Below are 26,669 nucleotides of genomic sequence, written 5' to 3' on the forward strand. Positions count from 1 at the left end.
AGGTTGTTAACTCGGCCTGCAACATCACAGATACCAGACTTCACTTCATCGAGGACATCTACAAGAGGCAGAGTCTTAAAGAAAGCAGCCTCTATCCTCAAGGACCCACCACCACCCAGGCCATGCCCTCTTCACACTGCTACCATGAAGAACGAGGTACAGAAGCCTGAAGACAAGCACACAGCAGCACAAGGACAGCTTCAGATTTATGAATGGACAATGAGCCATAGGCTCACTTTCTTTTTCTCTTATTTTTGCACTCATTTATTTATTTTTAAAGATAATTTATAGCAATGTGATGCTGCCAAAAACCAACGAATTCCGTGACATGCTTATGACAATAAATTCTGATTCTGTAAAATTATGAAGGTTAAATATATGGCAGATGGCATAGACCTTGGTCAAACGTGAATAAAACTAGAGAACAAAGGTCAGAAACATGAGCTTGAAGGGACCTGAGGGAGTGATGGGTACCTGAAACACACCACAGTGGTGGAAGCAGAGCTACAGATAAACATTTGTCTACATGAGCACTTGAATCTCCCAGGCATGGAAGATTACAAGCCAAGGACCAGGAGATGGGATTAATGTGGTTTTGTTATCACTTGAGAATTGCATTCCGGTCTGGTCACCTCATTACAGGAAGGATGTGGAAACTATGGAGAGGGTGCAGAGGAGATTCACCAGGATATTGCCTGGATAGGGGAATGTGTCTTTGCTTGAGTTTTTCTCTTTGGATTGAAGAAGGATGAGAGGTTCATAAGATAATGAGAGGCATGGATAGGGTGGACAGCCAGCACCTTTATCCTCAGGGCATGAGCAGCAAACAGCAGAAGACATCTGTATAAGGTGAGGGGAAGAAAGTTTAGGGTAGACGTCAAGGTACATTTTTTTTACACACAGAGAGTGGTGGGGGCCTGGAATCCCTTGCCAGAGGTGGTGGTGGAGGCTGGTATAATAGGGACGTTTAAATGACTCTTAGGCGCATGGATGCAAGAAAAATGGAGGGTTATGGGAATGAAGAAGGGGTTTAGTTTGTTGAATAGGTTTCTATCGGATGACACAATATTGTGGGTCTGTGCTGTAATGTTCTACATTCAATGATCAGCACAGAGATGGTGGGTGAAATGGCATGTTTCCATACTGTATGACTGTAGCATCCTGTTCCGATTGCCAAGCCAGCAACTCACTCAGCGGCAACGCATCACCATAGATGGAAGCGGTATCTTACACCAGCAGGTGCAACAAACTGCATTCAACTGATGGAGAACTGGTGGACTGTTGGCGGCACAGTTAGCATAACGTTAGGGCGACCCTGTTACAGCGCCAGTGACCCGGGTCCAAAACACGCACTCTCTGTAAGGAGTTGGTTTGTTCTCCCCATGTCTGAGTGGGTTTCCTCCCACCCTCCAAAAAGTACCAGGAGTTGTAGGTTCATTTGGGTGTAATTGGCCGGCACAGGCCTGAATGGCTGGAATCGGCTTCTACCAAGCCACAAATAAAATTTTTATTGCAAACATCATGCTCAAACTGTCAGAGGGTGGAGAACCTCTAGAATTTGCTGCAACGGGTGGCTGTAGATTCCAGGTCATTGGGTGTACTTAAGGCAGAGATTAACAGGTATCTGAACAGTCAGGGTATCAAAAGTTATGGGGAGAAGACAAGAAAGTGGAGTTGAGTGGGAGAATGGATCAGCTCATGATGGAATGACGGAGCAAACTCAATGGGCTGAATGGCTGAATGGCCCACTTCCAATCCTAATATCACTGCACAGGGAAAGTGAGCAACCCCTTCAAGGACCACAAAATGAGTGAAGTTGAACTTCACAAACAGCAATGAAGGGTGACTCACAACTCTCCTTTACACCCGGTAAGACATTACAGTAGAAGTCCAAACATTCGGGTGCCAGAAATCCAGACCACCCGAGAATCTGGACTTCCCAAACTTTTTAAATGTAGTGGGCTTTTGTGTGCATGTGTAAGTGCCGTAGTTGCACACAAGTCGTGGAAATGGACCATTTTTTTTAATACTTTGCATTTGATATGAAAAAATGTTTCATTAATAAACTATTAAAATGTACCCACTCATCCCTTCTATATTTTCCATGAATTTGAATTTAAAAAGTACTGCCGAGAATCGGAAAATCCAGACCAATCCAATCCCCAAGCAGTCCAGATTTTAGGACTTTTACTGTGAAAGATTTTGAACCGTGAACTACAAAACTCTTTGAACTTGGGTTTCCATGAAGGTCAGCAAGTCGGGTATTTCTCCAAATACTGCACCTCTGACAAGTGTGTTTTGAATCTGACCACTGGGCCGACTGCAGCGAGGCTGCAACAATACATTTTAAATTTAAATTTTTCATTTTTAAAATTTAATTATATATATATTTTAAATTTAGGCATACAGCATGGGAACAGACCATTTTTGCCCACAAGCCCATGCTGCCCAATTACACCTGATTGACTTACACCCCTTGTACGTTTTGAATGGTGGGAGGAAACAGGAGCCCTAGGAAAACCCATGCAGATACAGGGAGAATACAAACTCCTTACAGACAGCACAGGATTCAAATCCTGGTCCCAATCGTTGGGGCTGTTAACAGTGTTATGCTAACCATGCCACCTTGGCAGAACATGAAGAGTAATTCACCTTTGCTGGCCTTGCCATGCCTCCGATTCTGCACCAGATTACAGGCAGCAGACTCACCTCGTCAGCAATAAAGACAGCGTGCACGGCACTCTCCTTGTCTTCACTCTGGGGAAGTCTTATCCGTTCATCCGGCAAGATCTGAGCCCACCGCCCGGAAATCCGGGGTCCAGGAACAGATGGCAAGTCTTGCTGCTCAGAACTTTGCCAAAGGAATGCTGTGCCGGTCTGACTGAGCAGGAGAACCCTCTTCCCATTATTGGTCACAAACAAGAAAAGCTCTAAGGTAGACTCTGTGGGAGGGGAAAGAATTAAAACAGCTTCAGAACAACAGAAGAGAAAGGTGTGCAACAACTTAGATCTGCTCAGGAATCCTGCACCTTGCATCTTGCTGCAACACCAAGCCCTGAGCAAGGAGAATACAGTGAGTGTCGGGATCCTGGCAAAATGCAATTACACCATGCTGTTGATACCTCCCGGCCAGATCCCAATTCATGGGATTAAAGTGCACATTCCAGGTTTTATTCAAGGTCATTTTCGTTTGACCATGCAGAAATTACAGCACTTTTTATACATAGTCCCCTCTTTTCATGGCACCATAATATTTGGGACATTTGGTTTCTTTGCACTCAGGCATGCTTCATTGGTGCAGGTATGAGAGAGCTGGGCTGGCTTCTAAGCTTTTGATCACCTTTGGAATCTGTAGTTGCCATTTTTCAACCTGAGGATCAGAGTTGTGCCAAAGAAGCTGTGATGAGGCTGAAAAATGAAAATAAATAATTAAGAGACATCACCCAATCCTGAGGATTTACCAAAATCAACTGTATGGAACATCATCAAGAGAAAAGAATGTACAGGTGAGCTCAGTAATCGCAAAGGGACTGGTATTCCAAGGAAGACCCTCCACTGTTGATGACAGAAGAATTCTCATCATAATGAAGAAAAATCCCCAAATGCCTGTCCGATAGATCAGAAACATTCTTCAGGAGGCAGGTGAGGATGTGTCAATGATGACTCTCCGTAGAAGACTTCATGAACAGAAATACAGAGGCTACACTGCAAGTTGGAAACTCCTAGTTAGCCACAGAAACAGGATGGTCAGATTACAGTTTACCAAGAAGTATTTTAAAGAGCCTGCAGGTCTTGTAGGCAAATGAGACCAAGATGAACCTGTATCAGAGTGATGGCAGGAACAAAGTGTGGAGGCGTAAAGGAACTGCCCAAGATCCAAAGCACACCCTCTCATCTGTGAAACGTGGTGGTGGAGGTGTTACAGCCTGGTCATGTACGGCTGCCACAGGGACTGGCGCACTTATCTGCATTGATGATGTAACTGCTGATGGCCGTAGCAAAATAAATTCTGAGGTTTATGGAAACATCTGCTGAAGTTCAAGCAAAAACCTCCAAATTGGATGGCACTTCATCCTACAGCAAGACAATGATCCCAAACAAAGGAGCAAAGAAGTTTCTCAAAGCTAAAATCTCAAATTCTTGAATGGTCAAGTCAGTTACCCAATCTAAATTCAATTGAGCTTGGCCTTCCATATGCTGAAGAGAAAACTTCAGGGGACAAGCCCCGAAACAACCAGGAGCTGAAGGTGGCTGCAGTAGGGGCCCGGCAGAGTATCTACAGAGAAGATACTCAGTACCTGGTAATGTCGATAAATCACAGACATCAAGCAGTCATTGCATGCAAGGGATATGCAACATGAATATGTTAATATACATACAATTGCTATGTCCCAAATATTATGGTGCCCTGAAATGAGGGGTCTCTGTATAAAAAGTGCTGTAATTTCTACTTGGTCAAACCAAAATGTAAAATCTGGAATGTGCACTTTAATCACGTGAATTGTTTGATTACAAATTTAAAACTGTGGAGTACAGGGGAAAATAAAAAGTTTTTGTCCCAAACATTTCGGAGGGCACTGTACTTGGTCAATGTGAATCCAAACTTGGCTTGGCCTATACATGACAGGGAATAGTACTGGAGGACTGTGGATACAGGGCAGTGTATCACAAATTCCTGGACACTTGACTGTGGAAGACGACTGATCTGCTGCACAATCAGAATTGAAGAGAAAGGCCACAAACACCTGTGCTGTGGCTTTGTTCAAACAAACAAAAAACTAGCAGCGCACTAGGTTACAGCGGCCACTTCAGCTCCATACAACAGTGAAATCCCGACCTATTCATATTGTCCACAATTGGGAAACACATGACAAAAGAAGAAATAACTCCGGGGGTCTCCCTCCCACACCATCAATAGAATTTACCAGGATTGGTGTTTAAAGAGAGCACGTAAAATCATTGAGGATCCCTACCACCCTTCACACAGCATCTTCCAGCAGCTCCCTTCAGGGAAGAGATTACAGGAAGATCAGAGCCAGCCCCACCAGGCTGAGGAACAGCTGAACGACTGCTAAAACAACTCTCTGTGACTCTACTTATTAATAATATTTATTTTTTTAAATCCCTGGTATCCAGAATTCAAGCAACCAGCAGTCTCAAGCAATCAACAAAAAATATCAAGGAAAATCAATTTTAAAAATTAAAATAAATAAGAATAAAATAATAGGTAAAAATGCAGAAGTTTAAAATTGTAAAAGTAAATGTTCTTGAGGTAACACATAAACCTTTGGTGAAGATGGGAGCAAATATTCAGCCAGTGGAGTGTCTTGGCCGTGCTTTGCTTGCAGCAGCTGAATAAAGTTACGTGAAGCAGCATTGGCCAGGATGAAGACCTGGTTGATGCCGTTTGTCCTTGGACTAACTCTCTTAGAGTGTCTCCTTATTCCTGCTTTGTAAATGTTGCCGCAGTCACAGACTTTATCTGTAAACTTGGGGGAAGGGGGTAATTATCTAAAATGTTATTGTTCATCTTTCAGGCAGCTCCGTGGATGGGGAGGAACCTGCAGATGCAGCGACAGTTAAATGTTCTCAAAGAATGAGACTGAAATTAAAGTAAAATGTTTTCAGGTTTAAATATTCAAGCAAGTGAAGTTTGTTCAGTATAAGTACAGTATCATATTGTACCTTTTAAACTGTTTGTTCTCAAGCAACCAGAAAGTACATTTATAGACAACACTTATTTTAATATATCCTAATTTCAAAGTATAATCTTTCAAAAGCGTGAACTACGATATTCCGAATTGCAATCTTTTTAATCCATCAAATCAAACAGTGGCTGCTACTTTATGTAGTTTTAATTTGTTGATAGAACAGATAAACATTTTGCATAACTTCGTATCAAGACTTTCATAATGATGAATAACAAAGCATTTATTGTACAATGAAGATATAAAAAAGCTCAAACTTTAAAGAGACACACAACGGTATTTAAAGAGATGCAAAAAAAACATTCAAAGAAATATTTCTCACGCTCACACTTCCTTCACCTGTTGTCGAATAATGAGCAAGTTGTTTGTCTGGCAGATATTACGACATATTACATCATAGTAACTATGGTAACACTACAAACAATGGTCTTTCAAAGACACAGGCACAAAATTAACTGAGTTAAAAATCACAAGGTTTTAACCTTTACATCTACCAATCCCCAGAGATGTTGCATACCAGGGTTTGACTCTATTTACATATGTACTGTGTACATGCATTGTTTGTATATATGTTATGTACATGCACTATTCTGCATCATGGACCGGAGAACACTTGTTTCGTCGTGGTGTACTGGTACAACCAGATGAGAAATAAACTTGAACAGCAAAATAAATTTGGATAGAGGTCTCTCGACTAGTGGTGATCCACAGGATCGCTGCTTGGACCTCTGTGGTTTGGATAAAGATAAATAGTTTGGATGAAAATATAGGTGGGTTTTGCAGATGACACAAAATTGGCAGAGCTGTGGATAGTGATTTTCCATTTGGGCACTCTCCAGCCGAATGGCATGAATATCGACTTCTCCAGTTTCTGCTAACCTCCTCTCCTTGCCCCGTCTTCTTTCCCTCAGCTCTCCACCCCCTTCCCTCTAGATTCACCCAGCCATCCCTCCTCCCCTTTCTTACTGCTGTGCCCTCCCTCCCTTCTCCACCTATTACTTCCTGCCTTTGCGACCATGGTCCTCCCCCCCACCCCTCCTCCCCCCACCCCTCCTCCCCCCACCCCTCCTCCCCCACCCCTCCTCCCCCCACCCCTCCTCCCCCCACCCCTCCTCCCCCCACCCCTCCTCCCCCCACCCCTCCTCCCCCCACCCCTCCTCCCCCCATATCTTTATATTTGGAAGCCTGCTGACATTTTTCAGTACCTTGATGAAGGGTTCAGGTGAATCAGTGCTGTGACAGGGGTATGTCAGGCTTGACAATCAGGGTATAAAGGTCGGGAAGTTGCGTTGCAAGCTTTGGTTTGACCATATTAGAAGTACTGTGTGCCTAATGATCTGGTCCTGTGCTAGGTTCTATACATGCAACAACTCAACGAGAAGCCCCACTACATTATGGAGAGAAAATCAATGCCGGCCTTGTCCAAAGCCTTCCACATACGTGTCATGTGTGCCCGAGGAAGCTGGATTTCGCACACAATGAAATCTCTTTGCAAGGTGTGCTGTGGCTTCAATTCATCCAGACCCAAGTGGGACCAAGCAGCCTGATTCACTGTCCTGTTTGCAACCTAGGGCTCTTGGGTAACATGCTGTAGCAGATCTGATGATTCCCATTAAATTTAATTTTTTTTAAATTTAGACATGGTAACAAATCCACGAGACCGCACCACCCTAATGCCCCAATGAACCTAAAACCCCATACTTTTTATAGATTATTGTAGAGGATTACAGCAGCCAGAGCAGGATAATAATGAGCAGGGAAGGCCTTGAAATCAGGTGCCAGAGCCAACATCACCTGATGGGAGGGCAGGGTGGGCCGTAGACTAGCCTGGTCCTGTCAGACAATGAACCTACCCTGGGCAGCTGCCGCCAACATACACACGCCTTCCACAGCCCCAACCATCTTCAAACAGTCTCCATCTTTCTTCCACAGGAAGAGTTCTCCTGTGGTCAGGATTCCTGCCAGCCAGATACCTGCACATGTACAGGGAGGAACATGGTCACTGTCACATAACTCAAAACACAATGTACAAATCCACTGAAGAACATAAAAACATGAGCAGCAAAAGGCCATTCAGCCCTTCAAGCCCACTCCCCCATTCAACATGACCATGACTGACCATAGGGCCCCAGTCTACTATCCCTGCTTTCTTTCCACACATCCCTACCCCATTAGCCACAAGGGCAACATCCCCTCCCTTGTAAATATCTAATGAACCAGCCTCAGCAACGTTATGCGACAGAGTTCCACATGGTTCCAATATGGGGACCAGAATTGCACTCTTACTCCAAGTTGACTGCGGCAACATTTACAAAGCAGGAATAAGGATACACTTTAAGAGAGTTAGTCCAAGGGCGAACGGCATCAACCAGGTCTTCATCCTGGGCGATGCTGCTTCACGTAACTTTTTTTTTAAAATTTTTTATTTTTCACACCATAAATCACATTAGCCATGATATACACTTTTTCTTTTTCACACATATACAGTGACTTTTTCTTCCCCCCCCACTCCCTCCTCCCAAGCCACCCCCCCACCCCCACCCCTCATCCATTTTAGGTATACAATCTAGGTTGCATTAAACCAGTCAGACAATGTTGTCATTCAACAAAAATACACCAGAAATTCTACTGAGTCCATTCTTTTCTTTCCTTCTCCTTCCATCAACTTAGGTAATGTTTGTCCCCGGTAGGTTTTCGCTATTGTATTTAATGTAAGGCTCCCATACTTGTTCGAATATTTCAATATTATTTCTTAAACTAGATGTTATTTTTTCTAATGGAATACATTTATTCATTTCTATATACCATTGTTGTATTTTCAAATTATCTTCCAATTTCCAGGTTGACATAATACATTTTTTTGCTACGGCTAGGGCTATCTTAACAAATCTTTTTTGTGCATCCTCCAAATCAATTCCAAATTCTTTGTTTTTTATGTTACTTAGAAAGATCTCTGGATTCTTTGGTATATTGTTTTCTGTTATTTTATTTAATATCTGATTGAGATCATCCCAAAATTTTTCTACTCTCTCACATGTCCAGATTGCATGAATTGTTGTTCCCATTTCTTTTTTACATCGAAAACATCTATCAGATACTGTTGGGTCCCATTTATTTAACTTTTGCGGTGTAATGTATAGTCTGTGTAACCAATTATATTGTATCATACGTAGCCTCGTATTTATTGTATTTCTCATCGTTCCAGAACATAATTTCTCCCATGTTTCCTTTTTTATCTATATATTTAAATCTTGTTCCCATTTTTGTTTAGTTTTACCATTTGTTTCCTCATTCTCCTTTTCTTGCAGTTTAATATGCATATTTGTTATAAATCTTTTGATTAACATTGTATCTGTAATCACATATTCAAGGTTACTTCCCTCTGGTAAACTCAAATTGCTTCCTAATTTATCTTTCAAGTAGGATCACAGTTGGTATTATGCCAGCGCTGTATCTCCAGTTATATTGTACTTATCTCTCATTTGTTCAAAGGATAAGAATCTACTTCCTGAAAAACAATTTTCTATTCTTTAAATCCCTTTTTTTTCCCATTCTCTGAAAGAAAGGTTATCTATTGTAAAAGGGAGTAGCTTATTTTGTGTCAATATTAGTTTTGGTAATTGATAATTTGTTTTATTTCTTTCTACATGAATCTTCTTCCAAATATTGAGGAGATGATGTAATACTGGAGAACTTCTATGTTGTACCAATTTTTCATCCCATTTATATAATATGTGTTCAGGTATCTTTTCCCCTATTTTATCTAATTCTAATCTCGTCCAGTCTGGTTTTTCCCTTGTTTGATAAAAATCTGATAGGTATCTTAATTGTGCGGCTCTATAATAATTTTTGAAGTTTGGCAATTGTAAGCCTCCTTGTTTATACCATTCTGTTAATTTATCTAGTGCTATCCTCGGTTTCCCCCCTCTCCATAAAAATTTCCTTACTATTTTCTTTAACTCTTTAACGAATTTTTCTGTCAGTTGTATTGGCAATGCCTGAAATAAGTATAATATCCTTGGAAAAATGTTCATTTTAATACAGTTTATCCTTCCTATCAGTGTTAGTGGTAGATCTTTCCAATGCTCTAAATTGTCCTGTAATTTTTTTCATTAGTGGATTGTAATTGAGTTTATATAATTGGCCTAGATTTTTGTTTATTTGTACACCTAGGTATCTTATTGCCTGCATTTGCCATCTGAATGGAGATTCCTTCTTAAATTTTGAGAAATCCGTATTATTCATAGGCATTGCTTCACTTTTATTTACGTTGATCTTGTAACCCGACAGTTCTCCATATTCCTTCAATTTCTTATATAATTCTTTTATTGATAGTTCTGGTTCTGTTAAGTACACTATAACATCATCCGCAAATAGACTGATTTTATATTCCCTGTCTTTTATTTTTATTCCTTTTATATTATTATCTATTCTTATCAATTCTGCTAGTGGTTCTATAGCTAGCGCAAACAATAAAGGTGATAGTGGGCATCCCTGCCGCGTTGACCTGCTTAAGTCAAATTGCTTTGATACATGTCCATTTACTGTCACTTTCGCTAACGGTCCCTTATATAATGCTTTAATCCAATTAATATACTTCTCCGGTAAACTGAATTTTTGCAATACTTTGAACAAATAATTCCATTCTACTCTGTCGAAGGCCTTCTCTGCGTCTAAAGCAACTGCTACTGTAGGTACTTTATTTCCTTCTACTGCATGAATTAAGTTAATAAATTTACAAATATTGTCTGTTGTGCGTCTTTTTTTGATAAATCCAGTTTGGTCTAAATTTACCATTTTCGGTACCTGTTCTGCTAATCTGTTTGCTAATAGTTTAGCTATTATCTTATAATCTGTGTTTAGCAAAGATATTGGTCTATATGACGCTGGTGAGAGTGGATCTTTCCCTTGTTTTAGTATTACTGTAATTATTGCTGTTTTACATGAATCTGGTAAGTTTTGTGTCTCATCAATCTGGTTGATTACATCCAGGAGGGGCGGTATTAATAAGTCTTTAAATGTTTTGTAGAATTCTATTGGAAATCCATCCTCTCCTGGTGTCTTATTATTTGGTAATTTTTTTATTATCTCTTGTATTTCTACTGTTCCAAATGGTTCTGTTAATTTATTTTGTTCCTCTATTTGTAGTTTTGGTAGTTCAATTTTAGTCAAAAATTCCTTTATTTTCCCTTCTTTCCCTTCGTTTTCAGTTCGGTATAATTGTTCATAGAATTCTCTAAAGTTTTCCTTAATTTCTTTTGGATTATATGTAATTTGTTTGTCTTTTTTCCTTGATGCCAATACCATTTTCTTAGCTTGCTCTGTCTTAAGCTGCCATGCTAGGATTTTGTGCGTTTTTTCACCTAGTTCATAATATTTCTGTTTTGTCTTCATTATATTCTTCTCTACCTTATATGTTTGTAATGTTTCATATTTTATTTTTTTATCCGCCAATTCTCTTCTTTTAGTTGTATCTTCCTTCATTGCTAATTTTTTTTCTATGTTTACTATTTCACTTTCCAACTGCTCTGTTTCCTGATTATAGTCCTTCTTCATCTTGGTTACATAACTTATTATTTGCCCTCTAATGAATGCTTTCATTGCATCCCATAGTATAAACTTATCTTCCACTGATTCCGTATTTACTTCAAAATACATTTTTAATTGTTTTTCAATAAATTCTCTAAAATCCTGTCTTTTAAGTAGCATGGGGTTTAATCTCCATCTATACATTCTTGGAGGGATGACCTCTTGCTTTACTGTCAATATTAAGGGTGAATGGTCCGATAGCATTCTCGCTTTATATTCTGTTTTTCTTACTCTATCCTGCATACTAGCTGATAACAAAAATAGGTCTATTCTTGAGTATGTTTTATGTCTAGCCGAGTAGTATGAGTATTCCTTTTCTTTTGGGTTTTGTTTACTCTATATATCCAAAAGTTTCATTTCTTGCATTGATTTAATTATAAATTTGGTTACTTTGTTCTTCCTGTTAATTTTTTTCCCCGTTTTATCCATATTTGGATCCAAATTCAGGTTGAAATCCCCTCCTATTAGTATGTTCCCTTGCGTATTAGCTACCTTCAAAAAGATATCTTGCATAAACTTTTGATCTTCTTCGTTAGGTGAATATACATTAAGTAGATTCCAAAACTCCGAATATATCTGACATTTTATCATAACATATCTCCCTGCTGGATCTATTATTTCCTCTTCTATTTTAAATGGCACATTTTTACTAATTAATATAGCCACTCCTCTTGCTTTTGAATTATACGATGCTGCTGTTACATGTCCTACCCAATCTCTCTTTAATTTCTTGTGCTCCAATTCAGTTAAGTGTGTTTCTTGGACAAATGCTATATCAATTTTTTCCTTTTTCAGTAAATTTAGTAGTTTCTTCCTTTTAATTTGGTTATGTATTCCATTAATATTTAAAGTCATATAGTTCAGCGTAGCCATTTTATATTTTGTTTATCTTCTCTTTCCGTTTTTCCATCATTACCTTTTCTCCTTTTCCATTTCTGTTTTCTTATTTTCAACTCTTTATAAGACAACATTCCTACAACATCCAACATTTTCCTTATTCTCCTATTTATAACTTCTTTAGCCCCAATCTCCCCTTCCCCTCCTGAGTTGTCCTTTATCCCTTGTCGGACAACCACATCTCCCCTCTCCATTTGGGTTTGCGAATTCACTCGCAAGCGTCAACTGATTTTGCAGTGACCGCAACTCCCCCCCACCCAGCCCCCCCCAGAAAAGATTTCACTTTTCATATGTAACAAAGGTCACTCTTTCAGTTCCCTCCTTATTCCCTCTATTCCATTACCTTCCCTTATTAATTCTTGTCTATACTATCTATATAGAAGAAGGTGAATGCAATGTTGGCGTCATATCTAAGGAACAGGATACAAGAGCAGGGATGGGATGTTGAGGCTTTATAAGGCACTGGTGAGGCCTCCCTTGGAGTACGGGGACAGTTTTGGGCACCTTATTTAAGAAAGGATGTGTTGGCATTGGAGAGGGTTTAGAGATTATCAAGAATGATTCCTGCAATGTAGGGATTATCATATGAGGAACGTTTGATGGTTCTTGGACTGTACCCCTTGGAGTTCAGAAGAATCAGGGGGGACCTCATGGAAACATTTTTAATATTGAAAGCCCTAGACAGAGTAGATGTGGCAAAATTATCTCCCACGGTGGGAGAGTCAAGGACAAGAAGGCCCATCTTCAGGATTGAAGGGCACCCATTTATAACAGAGATGTGGAGGAATTTTTTCTGCCAGAGAGTGGTGAACCTCTGGAATCTTCTGCCACGGAGTGATTGGGTGCATTTAAGGCAGAGATTGATAGGGATCTGAATAGTCAGGGTACCAAAGATTATGGGGAGAAGGCAGGGAAGTGGGGTTGAATGAGAGAATGGATCAGCTCATGATGGAATGGCTGAGCAGACTTGACAGGCCAAACTGCCTACTTCTGCTCCAATATCCGATGGAATAATGGAAGAAGAGGAAAGAATTGATGAGGAAAGGTCACACAGTGATAAAACTATCAGGGTGCAGATTCCAAGGACTCTGTCCCAATGCTTCAACAGGAAGAATGATTCCCAGCAAACAAATACTCAGCAGCTATCACTCATCTGGATCGTTCAACATGGAGACAAAGAAACAAACGTGCCCTGACTTGAACTACTATTGGGCCCAGACCCTCCTGACAAATACCATTGGCAGAGGTGACCACGCTTAGAACATTCTTCAGCAGTGGCTGCAGTTTTGGGATCTTCTTCTGTGTCCTGCCTGTTGATAGGGTGAGCAAACTCAGTCGCTGGTCATCATACAACAGAATCGCCTCCTTCTCCTGTGGGGAAATCATATTTGGCAGCAACTGTAAAACATATGGCCATTGCGCCCAGACTCTCCGGCCAATAGATCCATCTCATTGAAACAGAGTGTAGAGAAATTGATCACAGCAGAAGTCAAATGCATAGATCAAATAGATAGAACTCCAAAGGCAAAGACACATAGAGGTTGTGAGACACAGTGTGTGAGAGAGGCAGTTAAACGGGTAAGTCCATAGAGGGCAAAAGACAAGCATCCTGGAGAAACTCGGGAGGTCACGCAGCATCCATAGGACAAGAGAGTGTGCAAGATAGAAAGAGAGAGAACGAGAAAGAGAGAGAAAGAAAGGAGGAGAGATACCCCTTCCAATGTCCCTTCCAGATGCAGAATCTGATCAATATCCCTCCAAACTTTCCCTTTCCAAATGTCTTTCGAACAGTGAAAATGTCCCCCACCTCTACCACTTACTTGGGCTGCTGTTCCATATATCCACTGTCCTGTGTTAAAAACATACCTCTCAGGTCTACTTTAAATATTTTTGTGTTGGGTTATCATGTTACAGCTGGACAAAATATTGGTTAGGCCATATTTGGAATATTGTGCAAGGTTCTGGTCACATGCAATAAAAAGGATGCAGGAGAATCAGAAAGAGCTTAGAACAAGTTCACCAGGATGTTTCCCAGAATGGAGGGCTGTCATTATAAAAAGGATTGGATTGAATGGGTAAATACTCCCTTGAATATAGGAAACTGAAGAGTGGTCTTCTATAAATGTTTCAAAGGCTTTTGGGTATGATTAGGGAAAGGGGATCAGGATATGGATCTAATGCAAGCAAATGGGATTGATGTAGAAGCCATCTTGGTCAGGAGGGATGAAATGAGCTGAAGGGTCTGTTTCTGTGCTGTGCTGCACAGCTCCAGGACTAAATCAGGAGTGTGATGAAATCACCTCCACCTGCTTGGATGAGTGTAGCTGCAGTAACTCTCCAGAGGCTTGGCACCACTGGGTCAAAGCAACTCATTTTAACACCACGCCATCACCACCCTGAACGTTCAACGTAAGGGTTCTCCAGATGATAATCTCCACCGCCAACATAGTGACTGTAATATGTACCATCTACATGGCAGTTACTCACACAGGCTACTCAGACCATAAGATATAGAGACAGAAGCAGGCCATTTGGCCCATCAATGACATTCTGCCATCCCATCATGCGCTGATCAATTCTCCAACTCAGCCCAAACCCCTGCCTTTGATACCCTGACCATTCAGATACCTATCAATCTCTGTTTTACATACTCCCAATGACCAGGCCTCCAGTCACCTGTGGTAGCAAATTCCAGAAATTCACCAGTCTCTGGCTAAAGAAATTCCTCCACATTCCTGTTTTAAATGGCACCCTTCTATCTTGAAGTTAACATAACATATAACATAACAATTACAGCACGGAAATAGGTCATTAGGCCCTTCTAGTCCGCACCGAACCAAACACCCCTCTCTAGTCCCACCTCCCTGCACAATGCCCATAACCCTCCATCTTCTTCTCATCCATATACCTGTCCGACCTTTTCTTAAATAATACAATTGACTCCGCCGCCACTATTTCTCCCGGAAGCTCATTCCACATGGCTACCACTCTCTGAGTAAAGAAGTTCCCCCTCATGTTCCCCCTCAAGTTGTGCCATCTTGTCCTAGACTCCCCTACTGTGGCAAACAACTGCCACCCCTACTCTGTCCAGGCCTCTGAACATTCAAATTGCTTCTACGAGGTCCCCCCTTCATTCTTCTGAATTCCAAGGAGTCCAGTCAAGTGCCATCAAATGTTCCTCATATGCCAATCTCGCACAAAACTGCACCCCGTACTCCAAGGGAGGCCTCACCAGGGCCTTATAAAGTCTCCCCATCCCTGCTCTTCTATCCTATCTTTCTAGATATTATGCCAACATTGCATTCACCTTCTTCACCCAGTGGTGAGTGGGTCAGTACTCATCCTGGGGGGTCAACCTTTAGGGGTCCCTGCACGAGTATCCCAAGTTCCTTTGCACCTCTGAATTTTGAACTTTCTCCCTATCCAAATAATAGTCGGCCCTTTTATCCCTTCTACCAAAGTGCATGATTGTACACTTTCCAACCATGGATTTAATCTGCCACCTCTTTGTGCATTCTCCTAATCTAAGTCTCTCTGCAGCCTCTCCATTTCCTCCTCACTACCTGCCTCTCCACTTATCTTTGTATCATTTGCAAACTTAGCCTCAAAGCTATTTATTCTGCAATCCAAATAATTTACAACATAATAAGTGGCCACAACACCAACCCCTGTGGTACACCACTGATAACCGGAAGCCAACCCACTCTCTATTTCATGCCAATTAGTCAATGCTCTACTCATGCGAATATCTTTCCTGTAATTGGACAAGCTCTGATCGCATTAAGTAGCCTCAAGTGTGGCACCTTAGCAAAGATCTTTTGAAAATCCAAATATACAACATCCATTGCATCCTCCATAATGTTTGGGACAAATACATTTTTTCCTTTATTTGTCCCTGTGCTCCACAGTTTTAAATTTGTAATCAAACAATTCACATGCGATTAAAGTCCACATTCCAGATTTTATTCAAGGTTATTTGTAGACATTTTTGATTGACCATGTAGAAATTTTATCACTTTTCATACATAGTTCCCTCATTTCAGGGCACCATAATGTCTGTTTGGGCGAACACGGGTATGTTGAATTGTTTCATTCGTGTAGGTATAAAAGAGCTAGGCTTGCTTCTCAGCTTTTAATTACCTTTGGAGTCTGTAGTTGAAATGTTTCAACGAGGACCAGAGTTTAAATTTAGACATATAGCACGGTAATAGGCCATTTCAGCCCACGAGTCCATGCCACCCAATTCATACCCCATTAACCTACACCCTGGATACATTTTGAACAATGGGAGGAAACCAGATCACCCCCCACCCCACAGAAAGCCAATGCAGACACTTGGAGAACGTGCAAACACCTTACAGACAGCGCGGGATTTGAACCCCGGTTCGGTCCGATTGCCTGGTGCTGTAAAGCCGTTACACTAACCGCTACACCCACCGTGCGGCCAACCATGCCAAGAATAAAACAGAAGAGACATCACCCAAACCTTAAGATTAACAAAATCGACAGTTTGGAAGATCATAAAGAAAAAAGGGCATACTGGTGAGCTCAGTAATCACAAAGGGACTGGAAATCCCAGGAAGTTCTCCACTGCTGATAACAATGAAGAAAAATCCACAAATATTTGTCAAACAGATCAGATTAGGAGGCAAGTATGGATGTGTCAGTGACTAATGTCCACAGAAGGTTTCATGAAAAAAAATTAAGAGGCTACACTGCAAGATGAAAACCATGTCTCCACACTTTGTTCCTGCCATCACTCGAATACAGGTTAATCTTGGTCTCATCTGTCCACAAGGCCTTTTTACAGAAATCTACAGCATCTTTTAAATATTTCTTGGCAAACTCTAATCTGACCATCCTTTCTGTGGCTAACTAGTGGTTTGCATCTCACAGTGTAGTCTCTGTATTCCTGTTCATGAACTCTTCTGCAGACAGTAGTCATCGACACCCCCACACCTGCCTCCTGAAGAGTGTTTCTGATCTGTTGGACATAGATCTGGGGACATCAGCAGTGGAGGTCTTTCTTCAAATACCAGTCCCTTTGCAATTATTGGGTAGTTTGCTCTTTCTTCTTAATGATATTCCAAACAGATGATTTTGGTAATCCTTAGGTTTGGTAAAGGTTCCATTAGCATCCACTGCTAAAGCAAATGGTTTGTCAAAATCAGGAGATTTTAACACAGGGCAATGGCATAGCATCTCCTTTAAATTTTCTAAAGCTGTCTGACACTCTTTAGTCCACCCAAATTTCTCCTCTTTCTTCAAAAGGTTGGTTAAAGGAAGAGCAACCTCAGCAAAATTTCTGCAAAACTTCCGATAATATCCTGCCATTCGTAAAAACCTTCTCACTGCTTTCTTGCCATTGGGAATAGGAAACTCAGAAATTGCATTCACCTTAGCTTGAATAGGTACAACTTTGCCATGGCCAACTACATGACCCAAGTCTGTTACAGTGGCATTTGCAAATTGACTTTTTGCTAAATTAACAGTTAAGTTTACTTTGGATATCTTGCAAACAATTTGTCCAATTCCCTTAGATGTTCTTCCCATGTGTCACTTTTTGTGACCAAGTCATTAATATAAGCATCTGTATGTGTTAATCATCCTTTGGAATGTTGCAGGGGCATTTTCATGCCAAAAGGTAACACATTATACTCATATAAACCAGATGGAGTTACTGTGATGAGTGTCGACCGATTGCCTCTAAGAGCCGATCTTACAGCAAAGAGGACCGTGAGTTTATTAAGGCTGAGACTCAGAGACTACTTAAAGAGGGGGTGATTGAACCCAGCAGGAGTCCATGGCGAGCCTAGGTGGTAGTGGTGAAAAATCACACTAAGAAACAACTGGCTGTTGACTCTTTCTTTGGCTTGGCTTCGCGGGCGAAGATTTATGGAGGGGGTAAAAGTCCACGTCAGCTGCAGGCTCGTTTGTGGCTGACAAGTCCGATGCGGGACAGGCAGACACGGTTGCAGCGGCTGCAGGGGAAAATTGGTTGGTTGGGGTTGGGTGTTGGGTTTTTCCTCCTTTGCCTTTTGTCAGTGAGGTGGGCTCTGCGGTCTTCTTCAAAGGAGGTTGCTGCCCGCCAAACTGTGAGGCACCAAGATGCACGGTTTGAGGCGATATCAGCCCACTGGCGGTGGTCAATGTGGCAGGCACCAAGAGATTTCTTTAGGCAGTCCTTGTACCTCTTCTTTGGTGCACCTCTGTCACGGTGGCCAGTGGAGAGCTCGCCATATAACACGATCTTGGGAAGGCGATGGTCCTCCATTCTGGAGACATGACCCACCCAGCGCAGCTGGATCTTCAGCACCGTGGACTCGATGCTGTCGACCTCTGCCATCTCGAGTACTTCGACGTTAGGGATGAAAGCGCTCCAATGGATGTTGAGGATGGAGCGGAGACAACACTGGTGGAAGCGTTCTAGGAGCCGTAGGTGATGCCGGTAGAGGACCCATGATTCAGAGCCGAACAGGAGTGTGGGTATGACAACGGCTCTGTATACGCTTATCTTTGTGAGGTTTTTCAGTTGGTTGTTTTTCCAGACTCTTTTGTGTAGTCTTCCAAAGGCGCTATTTGCCTTGGCGAGTCTGTTGTCTATCTCATTGTCGATCCTTGCATCTGATGAAATGGTGCAGCCGAGATAGGTAAACTGGTTGACCGTTTTGAGTTTTGTGTGCCCGATGGAGATGTGGGGGGGCTGGTAGTCATGGTGGGGAGCTGGCTGATGGAGGACCTCAGTTTTCTTCAGGCTGACCTCCAGGCCAAACATTTTGGCAGTTTCCGCAAAGCAGGACGTCAAGCGCTGAAGAGCTGGCTCTGAATGGGCAACTAAAGCGGCATCGTCTGCAAAGAGTAGTTCACGGACAAGTTTCTCTTGTGTCTTGGTGTGAGCTTGCAGGCGTCTCAGATTGAAGAGACTGCCATCCGTGCGGTACCGGATGTCAACAGCGTCTTCATTGTTGAGGTCTTTCATGGCTTGGTTCAGCATCATGCTGAAGAAGATTGAAAAGAGGGTTGGTGCGAGAACACAGCCTTGCTTCACGCCATTGTTAATGGAGAAGGGTTCAGAGAGCTCATTGCTGTATCTGACCCGACCTTGTTGGTTTTCGTGCAGTTGGATAATCATGTTGAGGAACTTTGGGGGACATCCGATGCGCTCTAGTATTTGCCAAAGCCCTTTCCTGCTCATGGTGTCGAAGGCTTTGGTGAGGTCAACAAAGGTGATGTAGAGTCCTTTGTTTTGTTCTCTGCACTTTTCTTGGAGCTGTCTGAGGGCAAAGACCATGTCAGTAGTTCCTCTGTTTGCGCGAAAGCTCACTGTGATTCTGGGAGAATATTCTCGGCGACACTAGGTATTATTCTATTTAGTAGAATCCTAGCGAAGATTTTGCCTGCAATGGAGAGCAGCGTGATTCCCCTGTAGTTTGAGCAGTCTGATTTCTCGCCTTTGTTTTTGTACAGGGTGATGATGGTGGCATCACGAAGGTCCTGAGGCAGTTTTCCTTGGTCCCAACAAAGCTTGAAAAACTCATGCAGTTTGGCATGCAGAGTTTTGCCGCCAGCCTTCCAGACCTCTGGGGGGGATTCCATCCATACCTACTGCTTTGCCACTTTTCAGTTGTTCGATTGCCTTATATGTCTCATCCTGGGTGAGGACCTCATTCAGCTCTAGCCTTAAGGGCTGTTGAGGGAGCTGGAGCAGGGCGGAATCTTGGACTGAGCGGTTGGCACTGAAAAGAGATTGGAAGTGTTCTGACCATCGGTTGAGGATGGAGATCTTGTCGCTGAGGAGGACTTTGCCGTCTGAGCTGCGCAGCGGGCTTTGGACTTGGGGTGAGGGGCCGTACACTTGGGGTGAGGGGCCGTAGAAACCCCTGAAGTCGCCAATGTCCGCGCTGAGCTGGGTTCGTTTGGCGAGGCTAGTCCACCACTCATTTTGGATCTCCCGGAGTTTGCGCTGAAGATGGCTGCATGCGCAACGGAAGGCTTGTTTCTTCTCTGGACAGGACAGCTTTGTAAGGTGAGCCTGGTGGGCAGCTCGCTTCTTTGCCAGCAGCTCCTGGATTTCCTGGCTGTTTTCGTCAAACCAGTCCTTGTTTTTCCTGGAGGAGAAGCCCAGTACCTCTTCAGTGGATTGCAGTATGGTAGTCTTCAACTGATCCCAGAGAGTTTCAGGGGATGGGACCGTGAGGCGGGTTGCATCGTCGAGCTTTGCTTTGAGGTTTGCCTGGAAGTTTCCTCTCGCTTCGTCTGACTGCAGGTTTCCAACATTGAACCTCTTTCTGGGGGCTTTACTGTTCCTGGGCTTTGGCTTGAAGTGAAGGTTGAGCTTGCAGCGAACCAGCCGGTGGTCAGTGTGGCATTCCGTGCTGGGCATGACCCTGGTGTGGAGCACATCTCGTTTGTCACTTTCTCGTCCAGGAGGTGCCAGTGTTTGGATCGGGGATGCATCCAGGTAGTCTTAAGGCTGTCCTAAAGGGTGTTTGTAATGACAAGCCGCTGTTCTGCGCAGAGCTCCAACAGGAGGCGCCATTGTCGTTGCACTTGCCGATGCCATGCTTGCCCAGGATTCCTGGCCAGGTTTCTGAGTCTTTGCCGACGCGAGCGTTGAAGTCGCCAAGGATGACAACCTTGTCGGCTGTAGGGTTGCGTTGGATGAGGTTGCGCAGGTCAGTGTAGAACTTGTCCTTTTCTGCTGGTTCCGCCTGGAGGGTTGGAGCATAGACACTGATGAGGGTGATGCAACACTTGTTTTGAAGGGGGAGTCGCATGGACATGATTCGGTCCGATTGGCCTGTCAGAAGGTTTTAGAGTTTGGAGGCAATGAAGTTCTTGACCATGAAGCCTACACCAGATAGGCGTCATTCATCCGAAGGCTTGCCAGACCAGTAGAGTGTGTAGCCCGCGTCGCGTTCTTGGAACTGCCTACATCTGCCAGGCGGACTTCACTGAGAGTGGCTATGTCGATGTCAAGTCTGAGGAGTTCATGTGCAATGAGGGCAGACCGACGTTCAGGTTGGTGGCTGTCAGCCTTGTCTAGCATGGTTCTGAAGTTCCAGCATGCTAGCTTGAGTTTGTGAGCATCTTTTGAGGGGGAGGACGTGGAGGGGGAGGACGTGGAGGGGGAGGACGTGGACCTGTCCTCGGGCCTGCGCAAAGGAGCTTTTAGGTGGAGTGCAGTGCGCGCAGTACTGGCTCCACCCTTTACACCCATGGTTCGTGTGCCGTGGCCAAGCAAGCTGGGACGTGGCAGCGAGGTCCTTGGGTTGTAGGTTTTATATCGGAGTGGCCTTCTCCTATGCAGGTTTCTTACCCGGGCTGGAGGGGTCTGCCTCCCCTCCTAGGTCATTCCATACTGCCCGGACCGGGGCCGAGGCCGCCGCAGCTCTCCCTGTGCCCGGACTGGGGCCGCCGCCTCCCACTCTCTGCCCGGATCGGGGCCTCCGCCTGCCTCACTCGACCGAGGCCGCCGTCTCCCCTTTGCTCCTGCCCGGATCGGGGCCGCCGCCGTCTACCCTTCGCCCGGACCGGGGCCAGGGCCGCCGCTGCTCTCCCTGTGCCCGGACCGGGGCCGCCGCCTCCAACTCTCTGCCCGGACCGGGGCCTCCGCCTGCCTCACTCGACCGAGGCCGGGGCCGCCATCTCCCCCTTGCTCCTGCCCGGATCGGGGCCGCCGCCGCCTACCCTTCGCCCCGACCGGGGCCGGGGCCGCCGCTGCACTCTACAGCCAGACAATTAACCATTATACTAACTACCACCTGGGCTCGTATTTCCACCTACCCCCTGCCTCGCATTAACAAAATGGTTAATCAGATAACACAATATAAAGTGTACTCGACTATTGACCTTAAGGCAGACTACCACCAAATTCCCATAAAAAATGTGAACGACCCTATACGGCATTCGAGGCTAATGGGAGGCTATACCAGTTTAGGAGGGTACTTTTTGGAGTCACTAATGGTGTGTCAGTGTTTCAGAGGGAGATGAATAAAATCGTTAGCGCGTATGAGTTACAGGGTACGTTTCCCTATCTGGATAATGTCACTATCTGTGGGAAGACCCAGACCAAACATGACGACAACCTAAAAAAATTTTTAGCAATAGCCAAAAAACTCAGCCTTAAATTTAACGAGGGCAAATGTGTTTTCAATGCAACAGAACTACCCATTCTGGGCTACATTGTTCATGAGGACGAAATCCGTCCCGATCCTGAAAGAATGGCCCTCCCTTAAGAAGTTGCCACCCCCAGATTTCACAAAAGCCCTTAAGAGGTGTATGGGATTCTTTTCCTACAACTGCAAATGACTACGCTACGAAAGCGCACCCCCTGTTTCGACACAAAATCTTTCCCTCTCTCTCCAGCAACTCTGAAAGCTTTTGAGAGAATTAAAACTGATATTGCCAAAGCTGCACTCTCGACCATCGACGAGGATGTCCAAGTCCAAGTAGAAACCGATGCCTCAGATTGTGCTTTAGCAGGAACCCTTAGTCAAAAGGGCAGACCAGTGGCATTTTTCTTCTGCACATTACACGGACTTGAACTTAAACATCCGGCCATTGAAAAAGAAGCCCAGGCTATCATTGAAGCTGTTCACTACTGGAGACACTTTCTCACTGGTAGAAAATTCACCCTGGTCACTGATCAGAAATTTGTAGCTTACATGTTTGATACTAATCACAAAAGTAAAATTAAAAATGACAAGATGGCACACTGGCGAATAGAACTCTCAACTTACAATTATGAGATCCTGAGTACAGACCTGGCAAGTTAAATGATCCCTCCGACATACTGTCACGAGCTGCTGCCGGTCGGTGCTCAGCTTGAAGGACTAAAGGAGATCCATAGCAGACTGTGCCACCAAAGGGTCACAAGATTCTTCCTCTACACAAGGGCTAACAACCTTCCTTACTGCCTCGAAGAAGTCAGAAAGCTGACTAGAAGCTGCCCTGTATTTTAAAGCTCCGGGGTCCATTCTCATCAAAGCGACCCGACCTTTTGAAAGGATCAGTTTAGATTTTAAAGGGTCATTGCCTTCTAACAACAAAAATGTGTTTTTCCTTACTGTAATCAACTAATATTCAAGGTTTCCCTTCACGATACCCTGCCCTGATGTCTCAACGACTTCTGTCATTAAGGCACTTGACAGAATCTTCAGTATTTTTGGTTTTCCCAGCTACATTCATACAGACAAGGGCTCAGCATTCATGAGCGCAGAGCTGTGCCAAGCTCTGTTACGCAAGGGGATTGCCACCAGCCGCACCACGAGCTACAACCCCCAGGGCAATGGGCAGGTCGAAAGGGCTAACGCCACAGTTTGGAAGACTGTCAACCTTGCGTTAAAGACACATGGTTACCCTACTTGGTGGCAGGACATGCTGCCTGAGGCGCTACATTCCATTTGGAAATCATGAACATATGTTGACTTTTCCGAGAAAATCAGGGACCGTGATGGACTGGCCAGCCTGTCTATCTGAATCTGGAACCGAGCTGCTGAAGAGACACGCTCGGACGTGCAAAACAGACCCTCTTGTCCTGCCAGTTCAACTGCTGCACACTAATCCCAATTATGCCCACATTAAATTTCCAGACGGGAGCACAGACACAGTACCCCTAAGAGACCTGGCCCCGTATGGCTCACCCCTTCCGCACGCCCCCACTCAGAGTGATCCTGAGAGGGTGGATGCACCACCCCAGCCTGTGACCCCTAGCTTCACGCAGGTGATTCTGGAGAGGGTCCAGAAGTCCTGCCATCTCACATTACCAACCAGGGAACTGTATCAACACCACCAGTTCCCAAGGTTGTCACTCCTGCAAAACCACCACCTTCTTCAATAAGGAGTTCTTCTCACGTTCGAAAACAACCCAAGAGTCTCCACTATTCATAAACATCTCATTATATTCTGATAGTTGCTAGCCATGGTTTGGCTCTGTCAGTAAATTCTCAAAGCCATTTATTTGACCGTTTTATGTTATGCATACAGTAGAATTGCTTGTTCACTTCATTGTTACCTTAGAAGCTGTTCTTTTAATATTAACCCAACTTCTGCTGGGGGGAGACTGTGATGAATCTGTGTCGTGCTGTCAGTCTTTCGCTGGGCTTAGTCTGCTCTCCTGACATTGGACGTGTATTATCTCTACCACTAAAGACACTCCCCTTGGGTAGAACTGTGTATGCGCCCATTATCATTCCTTATTGTATTACTAAGTTTCTACTAATAAAAGCCATGATTTCTGGTTAACTACACAGCCTTCGGTTTCTTCATTAACTGGCACTTCAATTACAAAAGTCGAGATATTCTTTCCTCTCTCAGTTCTAACCACAGAGCTAACGGGCGACATTTCTTACTGTTTTATTCCTGTTTTTCAGCCTCATAACGGCTTCTTTGACTTTCATGGTTCTCATGTTGAAAAATGGCAACTACAGATTCCAAAGGCTTCGAAGCCAGCCCAGCTCTCTCATACCTGCACCAATGAAGCAATTGAATATACTCACAAATACCTGTGAAGCCAAATGTCCCAAACATTAGGGTGCCCTGAAATGAGGGGACTATGTATAAAAAGTGCCCTAATTTCTACATGGTCAAACCAAAATGTGTACAATAACCTTGAGTAAAATCTGGAATGTGCACTTTAATAAAAGGTGAATCGTTTAATTATAAATTTAAAATTGCAGAGCAAATAAAGGAAAAAAGTGTCTTTATCCCAAACATTATGAAGGGCACTGTATGTCTAGCGAGCTCATGGTTTCCTCAATTAATAGCAGTAGGTTTATCAGGCAAAATTCTTCCTTAAGGAACCCATGCTGACTTGGGCCTATCCTGTTATGCACCTCCAGGTACTCCGTAATCTCATCCTTGACAATCCATTCCAACTTACCAACCACCGATGTTAGGTAAACAGGTCTATCATTTCCTTTCTCCTGCCTCCTTCCCTTTTAAAATAGTGGAGTAACCTTTGCAATCTTCCAGTCTTCTGCAACCATGCCAGAATCTTTTGATTCTTGGAAGATCACTACTAATGCTAAATTAATTCTTTGCTTCAGTATTCACCAGAAAAAAGGACCTTGATCAGGTGAGTTTGGAATAGAACAGACTTGTGTGCTGGACCATGTTAAGATTATGGAATAGGAAGTGTTGGATGTTCTTAAAACCATCAAGATTGCTGTCCATGGGGCCAGATGTGATATACCCCAGGCTGCTGTGGGAAGGGATGAAAGAGATAGCTGGGCAGGGACTAAGATCTTTGCAACTTCCTTGGCCACAGAGGAGGGGCTGGAGGATTGGAGAATGGCAAATGTGGTCACCTTGTTTAAAAAATGTTATAAGGAGAATCATGGGAATTATAAACAAAAGGATCTATGATCATTTGGAGAAGTACAGTCTACTCAAGGATAGTCAGCATGTCTTTGTGAAGAGAAGATCATGCCAAATTGTGTTTTTTGAGGAGGTAACAAAACACATTGATGAGGATAGGACAGTAGATGTGATCTATAAGGATTTTAGCAAGTTATTTGACAAGGTCCCCAGTGAGAGACTCATTCAGAAAGTTATGAGGCATGGGATTCATGGAACTTTGGCTGTATAGATTAAAAACTGGCTTTCATGTAGACAGCAGAGAGTGGTAGTGGACAGAAAGCACTATGTCTGGAGGTCAGTGACTAAAGGAGTCCCACAGAGATTTGTTCTGGGACTCCTGCTCTTTGTGATTTTTATAAATGACCTAGATGAAGAAGCAGAAGGATGGGTCAGTAAGGTTGCAAATGATACAAAGGTTGGAGGAGTTGTGGATAGTCCTGAAGATTGTTGTTAGTTACAAGAGGATATAGACAGGAAACCGAGTTGGGCAGAGAAGTGGCAGATGGCGTTCAACCCAGATAAGTATGAGGAGATGCATTTTGGAAATTCAAACCAGAAGGGTGAGTATAAGGTTAGTGGTTGGAAACTGAACAGTGTGGAGGAATAGAGGGACCTTGAGGTCCAAATCAATATATCTCTCAAGGTCGCCGTGCAGGTTGAAAGGATAGTTAAGAAGGCCACAGTTGACTTCATTAATAAGGGGATTGAGTTCAAGAGTCGAGAGGTCATGTTGAAATTCTCCAAATCTCTGGTGAGACTATATTAAAGTATTGTGCTCAGTTCTGATCATATAATTACAAGAAGGATGTGGAAGCGATGGAGAATTGGAAAATGTCATATGAGGCAAGGTTAGCAGAGTTGGGACTTTTCACTTTGGAGGGAAGAAGAATGAGAGGAGACGACATAGAGGTCTAGAAGATTCTGAGAGGAATATAGAAGGTAAACAGCCAGCACCTGTATCCCCAGGTTGAATGTAGCAAACAGCAGGGGATATCCCTAAGAAGTGAAGGGAGAGAAGTTTAGGGGAGACATCATAGGTAAGATTTTTTTTTTTTTTTTTTTTTTTTAAACACACACAGAGAGTCCTGGGTGCCTACAATACCTTGCCAGTGA

The 26,669-nt window shown here is 43.5% G+C and overlaps 1 protein-coding gene across 1 annotated transcript in view; it reads right to left on the reverse strand.

Moving 5' to 3' along the window:
- Positions 1–26,669, reverse strand: part of cplane1 (ciliogenesis and planar polarity effector 1) — a 248,313-nt gene that overhangs the window by 199,790 nt on the left and 21,854 nt on the right. The window contains exons 3-5 of the mRNA XM_069915448.1: positions 13,430–13,565; positions 7,562–7,681; positions 2,710–2,942 (exon numbers count right to left, since the gene is read on the reverse strand). Coding sequence (XP_069771549.1) covers positions 2,710–2,942; positions 7,562–7,681; positions 13,430–13,565 — 489 coding nt within the window. The remainder of the gene's footprint in view (positions 1–2,709; positions 2,943–7,561; positions 7,682–13,429; positions 13,566–26,669) is intronic.

The sequence above is a fragment of the Narcine bancroftii genome, chromosome 1 (assembly GCF_036971445.1).
Source record: "Narcine bancroftii isolate sNarBan1 chromosome 1, sNarBan1.hap1, whole genome shotgun sequence".
Lineage (NCBI taxonomy): Eukaryota > Metazoa > Chordata > Chondrichthyes > Torpediniformes > Narcinidae > Narcine > Narcine bancroftii.